This window comes from Arachis duranensis, chromosome 4 (assembly GCF_000817695.3).
Source record: "Arachis duranensis cultivar V14167 chromosome 4, aradu.V14167.gnm2.J7QH, whole genome shotgun sequence".
In the NCBI taxonomy this organism is placed as follows: Eukaryota; Viridiplantae; Streptophyta; class Magnoliopsida; order Fabales; family Fabaceae; genus Arachis; species Arachis duranensis.
In genome coordinates, this window is record NC_029775.3 from 75818580 (window position 1) to 75829013 (window position 10434).

General features: G+C 31.6%; 1 protein-coding gene across 7 annotated transcripts; it reads right to left on the reverse strand.

Annotated features, from left to right (window-relative positions):
• Positions 1–604: 604 nt before the first annotated feature.
• Positions 605–7868, reverse strand: LOC127746496 (uncharacterized). Of its 7 annotated transcripts, XR_008008141.1 has the most exons (4): positions 7217–7868; positions 6954–7074; positions 5718–5770; positions 2069–2980 (listed from the first exon to the last, which is right to left on the reverse strand). XR_008008141.1 is itself a non-coding variant. In XM_052259919.1 (3 exons), the coding sequence occupies exons 1-2, from the start codon at positions 7619–7621 to the stop codon at positions 7069–7071; spliced, it is 411 nt and encodes a 136-aa protein (XP_052115879.1). In that variant the 5' UTR covers positions 7622–7868; the 3' UTR covers positions 605–1180; positions 6954–7068. The 7 variants fall into 7 exon arrangements, 5 of the variants coding, with proteins under 5 accessions (XP_052115879.1, XP_052115876.1, XP_052115875.1 ...); XM_052259919.1 differs by lacking the exons at positions 2069–2980; positions 5718–5770 and adding an exon at positions 605–1180; XR_008008140.1 differs by lacking the exon at positions 5718–5770 and having other exon boundaries at positions 6954–7071.
• Between the last annotated feature and the right edge of the window lie 2566 nt (positions 7869–10434).

Here is a 10434-nt window from a genome sequence, read left to right on the forward strand (position 1 = left end):
TGAGGTTTGAATACTTCAGTTTATAAATTTATTGGGTTTTGTTACTTGTGACAACCAAAACGTTTGTACGAAGGGATTTTCTGTTGGTTTAGAATCTATACTCACAACGCGACTATATTTTTACAAAATTCTTTACTAGCAAAAATTCTAACGTCAGTTATCCATTTGGAGGCCATACTCCATATGATGACGGCCATGTACTAGGTACAGTTGAAGGAACTCTTGTTGGGCTAGCCTCTACTTCTTGACCTCTTGTATTTTCACCAGTATCATTATTCGACGTATTTGTTGAAGTAGAGGCTCTATCAGTCATTATTAACTTGTCACTGCGTAATCGCATGCAAATTTTGGCATGTTACTTAACCAAGTGTTCCATCGGACGTGTCAATTTGTTTCACTTGGTTTTTGGTAACCTCGACAATGTTGTTCGACAAGGTGTCAAATCAAGCTTGTATAAGATTTCAAGTATCGGGGAGCAGATACGACTCCTCTGAAAAAGAATGGGCCGACCCGAAAATTACTTAGCGTTCGTGTCGAAATATATGAGATGTTTGAATTGTGGCAAATAATAAAGAATTGCAATTGAACAAATGAAACTTTCAAATTGAAATTGAAAAAAAAAAGCATATATGATTAAAGAATAGAAGTAAAAATAAAATACGTAAAGCAAATAATAAAAAAATAAATAAATGAAAAGAAACGGAAAAAATAAAATAAAAGGAAAGCAAATAAAAGTGAACTTCTAACACTCACATGTACTGGTACTCCATGGTCTTCTGTTACGTCGCTGGAACTGGAAATTTTGGCGGAGGCTTATCTGTGATGATCTATTTTTTTGAAGAAGTCCTATAACTCTTCTAAATTTTTACTATTTATAGACCATGGAGATGTACTTGCCTTGGAGCATGTTGTCCACTATTTTACTTTCTCCTTTTTCTCAGCCATGACCTTGCCTTGACTATGAAGAATGTTGTTCCCCAAATTTTGACACACATGTTTTCCTTAGTCTTCAAGTCCCATGTTTCTTCAGTTTGCTCCTCAAATTTTGTACCCATATTATCCGCTAAGCCTGAAGGTTGAATAGCAAGCCTTTGATGCTCAAGGAAAGACAATAACTACCTTTCGACTTCGATTCTCTTTGTACCATCTTTCTTCGACTTCAGCTTACCTGTCTCTCCTTCTGTAGTCTAAACACTATTTCTGTAGTCAAAAGCAATGGCAGTCGAAATGTCCTCTTATAAAAAAAATCTATTTTTTCTACTAACAATTAAACTAATTCTTTAAATTATTTTTTATCTATATTTTTTTTACAAAGGAAACCCATAAATCCAAGCTAGAACCTCCTTTGACATAACCATTAAGAAGATATAATTGTTAAGAAGATATTACTTAATTAAAAAATTATAATATATACATAATTCATTTTATTAATTATTTGTGTGAAATTTAACGGTAGAATAATATTCAATTTATTTAAAATATTTTGAAATTAAAATAAAACATTGAAAGTATTAGAGGCTTATTATCCTTAGATTTTGCTTTTTATACCTCGACAGGATGTGTCGACTACGTTTGTATCAACGATATCAATTCAAAGAGCATATATGATTTTTTTGTGGGTTTCTATTAGGATTTAGAGATCGTGCCTAATAGAAGTGTAAAAAAAAAAAAACTAGTAATTTTAGAAAGCAAGAAGTAAGAAAGAATAAGTATAAAAAATAAAGAATTAAAAATTACAAGACTTGTATTAAAATGTGCAGAAATTAACAAGTGCTTGAATGAAAATAACAAAATTTAAATAATTGAAATAAAAAAATAGAATTGAAATGACTGAAATAAAAATAGAGTTTCCAAATACTTACATTGTAATAACCCAACTCCCGATACATCATGATCATACTAGAAGTAAAATGTTACTAATTTGTTTACCTTATAGCTTTAGTATAATGTATAAGCCTATGTCGTCGTTAAAAATCCATCGGTGATTTTTGGGTAATATTATTTTTATTTTTTTAAAGGTTTTGTTTTGAAAAGATGAGGTAGTCTGTACAAGATGGTTAATAATATATTATGAGAGAAAGTAAATACATATATTAAATGCATATCACTCACACATGTATATATTACAGAGTACAGTTATCCACAAACTCGTTAACCTGATTCAGGTACACTACACCCCCTTTATAATAGATACATAACACATACATATATCTACATTCGACATCCGAGAACTTGACCCATCCAAAAAACCTCTAAGTTGGTGTGCAGGCTAACCTAGCCGTCTAGACATCTCTAGCCCCTCCCATACTCTAACAAAAGTAGGGATAATTCTTTAAAGCTCCTCAGTCGTGCCTAACCGGATGCTCTCTAAAAGTATGGTGTCGTCATGGTCTAACTCCAAGATCACACATCACCTTTGGGCAGGTTTGTAGGTGGCCAGCCTGCTGGCTGTACATCTCTCTAAGCCCATCCAGGGTCCTCCACTGGATCCTCCTCTTCCTCCTCCTCCTCCGCTTCTGGGACCTCTTCCTCTGGGACCTCTTCACTAGAAGAGTTGCCAATATCTCCATTCACATGGATAGGTCTATTAGTGTAGACTCGAGTGAGAACCTCACCTAGTGTCCATACTGGGTGACTACTTGATCCATGGGAGAAAGTGGAAGCTAAGGCTCTAGAGGTGCAGCTACCTCAAGTGGAGGCTTAGGGACATCCACATCGTCTGGGTCGGGCTCAAGTCAAGCCTCATGACCTAGATGAGTAAAAAATGCGTGTGTAAATCTGTCTAGATCTAACCATGACAAAAGGAAGTAGTTTGACATATCTGGGTCAAAATCTGGTCTATCTAGGGGTGCATGAATGGTCTGTTACGTAGTATATAAAATCTAACACGAGATATCACATGGATAAAATAACTCCCAAAAATATGATCCTTTTAAACAAATGATTCGTACATCTCATAGAACACGATGCCCGTCTCTATCTGTGAAAAAAGCGAGGATAAGGGGTGAGAACTTCAAAATTCTCAGTAAAGGTTTAACACAACATAATTTTGTTTATCTTTCTTAATATTAACACTTTATTTTCTCTCAGTTCTAACCAAACACATTCAACTTTTCACCACATTAGAGAACTTAACAAATATCATAAAGTCTTAAATAAAAATAAACAAACACATTCATACACTCAACAATAACAACAAATGATTTATGTGAAAAACAAATATGATGCATATCTATTCCTATACAGGCTGTGAGCTCACGTGTTGGTTCGTTGCCCGATACCTGACAATGGTCCTGAGATAGGTATTACGTATCACCGTTCCTACCTCAGCCAATGTCCCCCTCCATGAACATTAAGTATTACCGTCCTCATGAGGAATTTTTCTTCCGGTCTCAAGTGGGTGTTACGTATCACCATCCCCACTAAGCATTATACACAATATCTCAAGTGAGTAGTACGTATCACCATTTCTACAAGATTGTACTCAATATCATGTTCTTTAATTCAAATTATTCAATCTTCCTCAATCTTTTCTTTAATATTTATTACTCAAACCGTTAAATCTTATTCCTTAATTCCTTAAACTTTAAACTTCAAACTTTAAACCTTAAATTTTAAACTTTAATCATTCCTTTTTTTGCTTTAATCTTCAGTTTCACCTTATAAACAACATTAAAATAAACTTAAATCAACTTTTTGCAAAGACATCTTAGACTCGGCTAAAGCATTCTTGAGAAATATAATTCTTTTTTTCAGGCTTGTATATAACAAAAAATCAACCTCTAACAAGCAATTAAACATACATTTTCAGTCATCAAACATCGAATTCATTAATTACATAGATAAAATAAAATTCACACAAATTAATTTAATTAAATCTTTACATTCTTTTAGATTTAAAAGTGGTTTTCTTTTTGGAACTTTTAACACCAATTTTTTTACCTAGTTTTCAACTAAAATAATCAAGAAAAATCAAGTTTTCTCCGTGCCTTACTTCAAGGCCGAAACTATTAAGGAGAAAAGAAAGAAAAAAAATAATCCTACCTCAAAAAATTTTGTCAAAAAAATTGGTATGAGATTGAAAAGGAGGATGAAATGAATAAAAAGCAATATTTGTAACAAAAAAAATTGTTACAAAAAATCAAAATTTTGAAACAAAAGGATTTTGTAACAAAAAAAGGGGCCGTTGCAGTATGTTCCGTTACAAAAAGTTTTTGTAATAAAAAATGGAACTGTTACAATTCAAAGTGATATTTTGTAACAAATTTTTCTGATACAAAAAATCAGAAGTCGTTACAAAAGTGGTAACAAATTTTATCTTCAGGTATTTTTTGTGACAATCTATTTTTTCTTATCATAAAATTTTGTTACAAAATGTGACTTGATTTTGTAACATTTTTTTTTAGTTACAAAATACTATTTATTTTGTAATAATTTTTTTAATACAAATTACACACATAATTTATCAAATTATATTATTTTTTAATTAATTAATATATTAACTAATTTACTCAACAAATCAACATTTATATAATATATAATAACATAGATAGTTTAAATATCTTTCATTAACTAATATTGTTTTATAAATCTTCAACATATAAACTTTAAAGTACAAACTAACAAGACACATTGAAAAACCCTAATGAACTAGATAGATACATAGGACAAGAAAAATAAGGAATTATAAATTTCTAAAATGTAAACTACAAATTACAAATTTCATCATGTTCATATAGCTCCTTTCTCATTTCTCATGATGTTCTAATAAGTGCCATACATCTGAAAAGACCACCAAACAAAAAATACTAGCTTAAGAAACAAGATTTGTTTTTCCTTTAAAAATACACAGGAAAAAACAAAAACATATAAATTTTATTCATAATGATATCAAAATCTAATACTTAAATACTCAAACCAAGAAACTAATTATTGAATAATTAATAGATCCTATGTCATAGATAATTAAAGAATTAAATAAAAGCTCATGAATAAGAACCATCTAATAAAAGTGTACATCAGTTGAATAATAGCTCTTAACAATATGATAACTTTCCCTTTATGATAAAATCTCATGAATAAAAGCTCACCTTCCAAACCCATGCTTGACAATGTTCTGAAATGATAGCAAGTTAATCTCTTAGCAGTAAATTCAAGAGAAGGAAGCAACTAAGTGTGAAATCTCATATTCCTAGGGAGGTTTTCGGTAAAAATCCAAAATCTATGTTGAAAGTTTGGTTTAGTGGAAGGCCGTGTGAAATGAAAATTGAAGCTGTAGAGCAACCATATCCAAAAATTCAAATGAAAATACAACAACAAAGCCAAAGTCCAGGTTCAAAATCAGCAACAATATCAACCCAGCCAAAGCATTCCAAATTTTAAATTATCACAAACAAACCAACAAATTATGAAAACAAAAACTATATGTATTCAATTGGAGAACCCAAATCTGGAGGCAACAATCCTCAACAATTTGATTAAGATAGTTACAATCTAATCACAATTAAGCCACAAAAGCACAAAAAATAACAGGACAACAGCACATTTACCATGAATAATCACAAACAACAGTAAAAGCTCATCAACAATCAATGAATGAAAAACTGAAAACACAAATCATTCAAGAATAATTCAAAGATCAATAACCCTTATGAATAGAGCAAAAAAATGAATAACAATGTTACATTATTACAATGAACCACGAACAGAGCATTGACCTTTGAAGATGGTAAGCTAGCAGCAAACACAGCGACAAACGACGGGCAAAGAGCTGTGAAATAGGAGAAGAATACTAATCTAAGTATTATCCATCATGTGATTATTATCAAGTAATTTCATATAGCTCCACCTCTTGAGCACAAAAAAAGGATAACTTTCATCATTATTCTTAATTTCTTATATTCAAATAGTATCCATATAGAGTTGTGTTAATCTCATGCAATGGCTCTACAAGATAAATATGAGTACATAAAATATTTTTTATGCTAAAATCAAACTTGATGAGTAGCCATTGAGAGCATAATTGGGACAAGTAAAAAATAAATCATCCTTGCATCATGGCAATTACAGAATGATATTTTCACATTCTAAATCAATGCTTTTGCAGTTTTAAAATCATACAATTCAACAAAAACAACTCAATGACCAAGATAACTATATCACTAATCATTAAATTACTGTTTCTTCCACTCATGAAATTGCAAACTTAATCAAACAGTTATCCTATTATTAATTATATTCAAAGTATATCTTTTGAGTTTTGAATCCTTTTCTACATATTCTGGTTGAAGAATTTTAAAATTCTAAAATATCATGCCAATTATTCATAACAACTAAAGAAATGGGAACAAAATTTCTTTTACTTGACTCCAATTATCACTACAAGTTACGGTTCTACACATAATTATAAGATGTCAATTAAGTGATCAATTATGAAGCATAATGATTTTATTTTCAATCACTATTAAGATGCCGGTTCACTTTCAAAGTTGCCGTTTCATTTCAAAACTTCAGATTTTCAACAAGTAGTTTAGTATTTCAAAATTTAACCCCTTTAATACTTCTCAAAATCAATTCCAAATCAACTACCAACCAAATTCATCACCATCACAATACATCCATAACCATCTCAATGACAACAATCCAATATAATCATCAAAATTCAGAAATTCTCAACAATTGGTCATCAAATAATTCCCAATCCACATAATCAATTAATATCACTAATCAATAATTCAACCAACTTCCATATACTCAATTAAGATCCACAATCTCCAGCCACCTCAATCACCTCAATCAGTCAATAGCACAATTAAGCAAACAATTTCGTTATACAAAATAATTCAATTCAATCCATAATATTTACGTAATCATAGAGTAAATATATTTTTCACTTTAATATCAATTTATAACAACTCTTGAAAGTAAAATAAGTTTAAGAAAAACGCCCCTACCTCGAGGAATCAAGCCCGCCGTGATTCTAACGCGATAAGTCCCTTTTTTTCCTTGGCTCACAACCGCAGTGGCTGCATCCACAATCCACAGCTCCACTTACTTCCACAGCTCCGCTTACTTCTAAAATAACGGAAATAGCTTTAATTGTAACATTCAACAATCAGGAATCGATCCTACATTACCAAAACCTCAGAATTTCCACCAAACACATAACATAACGCATATACACTAGCTGTGAGGGTTTCGGAATAGAAATGCTTACATTAACAAAAGAAAAACATGGAAGCAGAGCGGCAGTGGATCCCAAGCAACAGAACGGTGGCAACCTCCAGCAGCAATGGTTCATCTTCCTCCGCGGCCTTCTCCTCGCGCGCATCTCCTTACCCCACAACGGCAAGCTCATCTGCAACCACGGAGCAAGCTCGGCGATGGTGTGACGTTCTCCATTACAGCAGTGGTTCCCTTCTCGCATGGCTTCAACGACGGCGACCATGGAGGCGCAGATGGTGGCGACAGGCTTCATCACCGACAGCGGCGGTGGCTGGTGCGAGGATGGCGGCGATGCGACGGTCCCAGGCTCGCGACTCTCGCCCTCCACGTCGCTCTCTCTATCGCTCGTGAACTCTCTTCGCGACTCAGCTCTACGACGGTGACTCGACGGCCACATTAACAAGATGGCAGTGGTGGCGTAGTAGATGCGGTCTCCTCCCTTCCAATCCCTCTCCTCTTCCCCGTCGCTCTCTTTCTCTCTGTTTTCAAACGCTCTCTCTTTTCCCTTTCCATTCAGCTCCCTCACTCCAACTCCCGTCTCTCTTTTCTTTCTTTTGTTCTTTACTGCTGTTGTGTAGTGTGTGCTAGATTAGGAAGAAAGGAAAAGGGAAAGGGGAGAAAGGCGGCTAGTTTAGGGAAATTAGGGTTAGGATCTCAATTAGGGTTTTGTATAATTAGATTTAGGGATAATTCGGTTATTTTTATAAAATTAGGTGGGTAAAATAATAATTTGAAATTAAATTTAATCCAATAATAATAATATCTATAAAAATATTATTTAATCATCAACTTAATTTATTTTCAAATAAATATTCTAATTCAATAATTAAAGATAATCAAATTAATTTCTTTTAAAATCATAAAATAGAATTCAAAATCTAATTATTTAAATTAAATCATATATCTGAAATCCTTATTATTTTTCAATTATTCAAACTTTCAAATCAATAATAAGAAAATGTCCGATCAATATACAAATTCCTGAAATTAATATATGAATAAATAAAATAAATTATAATTAATTTATTATTTAATTTCTAAAAATTTGGGCACAAATTAATTTTTTTTATTCATAAAATTTAAAATATTAAATTTAAAAATCTTAAATATTTAAATTAAATGATATAAAATTTTTATATTTTATTAATTTGACTTAAATATTTTTAGTATAAATCATAAATAACTTATTATGTTAATTTTTAAAAATTCAAAGTCTTATATTTAGTATGTTGAAACAAAATTTTTTATTAGCTACAAAAAATTTTTGAATTTTGTGACAAATAAATAACTTGTTACAAAAATATTGTATTTTGTGACAAATTATTTTTTTGTTATAAAATATTTAGAGCTTTTGAAATAAATAGATATTTTGTTACAAAATATTTTGAATTTTTGCAACAATATAATCTTTTGTTATAAAACATTATAACATTTTGTAACAAAACAACAATTCGATACGAAAGCCAACATAATTTGTAACAAAAGAAATCAAGTTGTTACAAATTATTGAATGTTTTGTAACAAATTTTCTTATTGTTACAAAATATTCTTATTTTGTAACAATAACTAATTATTGTTGCAAAAAAACTATAATTTGTAACAATTTTAAATTTGATAAAAAAATTTTGTTACAAATATTCCATTTTCTTGTAGTGGAACACTTTAATCGGTTTGGAATTTCGGTGGGAGTCTTTGTTGTGAAGTTAGCCGAGGTTAAAGTTTATAACCATGGAGTGCCTGCTTAAAATTTTCTCTCTCATTCTCGCTTTATTTCTGTGGGATGAAATGAAAATATAAGGAGGAGGTGGCTTTAATGAAATGAAGCCGTGGCAAATTGGGGTTACAAGGATGGATTATATTATTAAAATATCATTTGGTAGATAATTATTAAAGCTAGATATATTAGATCACGTGTATTTACTTGATCAAAGTAAATATATGAGTTACTAATATATTTAATACTAAAAACATAATAATATTGGCCATGAAGGATTTATTTGAGTGCCTTAGCATAGCTAAGTTTATCGGAGAGTGTCAGCCTTAATCAGTGTCAGTAGATTTTGAGCTCGATTATTATATTAATAAATATATCTCAACTTGTACTAAATCAGGTAAAATAATAACATAGTAGTAATATTATATCGTTATTAGTTGAGATTCCTGCTTTACTATACTTTCAATAAAAATTGTTTCGTCACAAAATTGGGCTGTTACACTCTATACTTCTTAAAGAAAATTTTTCTCAAAATTTAGCTACCTGTATAAAGATGAGGATAGTCTGACTGCATCGTACTCTCTAATTCCCAAGTATATTCCTCTAGTCCTTCTTTTCCCTAAGCCACCTTGACTAAGGGACTATCTTTCCTCTCAACTATTTATCGCTTCTTTCTATAATCCTTATTGGCGATGCTGGGTAAGTAAAGTCACTTCTTGGCTATACTATTTTTGTAACACCCTAATTACCCTAAGCCTTATCTCATGCCGTAAAGAAAAGGTTAATCAGAGGTTACGACACTTTTAAAGCTTGTACATATTTATATAGAAGGAAATAATATATTCTAGAAGCGTGATGAAGGATTATGCTAAAAAATAGAGTTTAAAAAGCGCAAAATGTTCAAACGAAGGTACACTAATCGAGGCACAAGATAAAGATATAAGATAACAAAATATAGGTATAATAGTCAAAGGATACTAGCCGCAGCTTGCAGAATTTAAGCCAACTAGGATATTGGTGGACGAAATTGTGATTCGTACTCTTTGTACTTGTATAAAATTTAATTCGAGATAATAGCTCTTTACTATGTGTGGTCACAACTCCGTTCAACTAACCAGCAAGTGTACTGGGTCGTCCAAGTAATAAACCTTACGTGAGTAAGGGTCGATTCCACAGAGATTGTTGGTATGAAGCAAGCTATGGTCATCTTGTAAATCTCAGTCAGGCAGATAGTAATTGATTATGGATTTTCGAAAATTAATAAATAATAAACATAAAATAAAGATAAAGTTACTCATGTAATCCAATGATGGGAATTTCAGATAGGCGTATGGAGATGCTGCGCTCCTCCTGAATCTCTGCTTTCCTATTGCTTTTATCCAATTTTATCACTCCCTTCTATGGCAAGCTGTATATAGGGCATCACCGTTGTCAATGGCTACATCCCATCCTCTCAGTGAAAAAGGTCCAAATGCTCTGTCACAGCATGGCTAATC

Coding starts and splice junctions, on each gene's coding strand:
- LOC127746496 (XM_052259919.1), bottom strand. CDS start 7,621: ATGTGGCCGTCGAGTCACCGTCGTAGAGCTGAGTCGCGAAGAGAGTTC.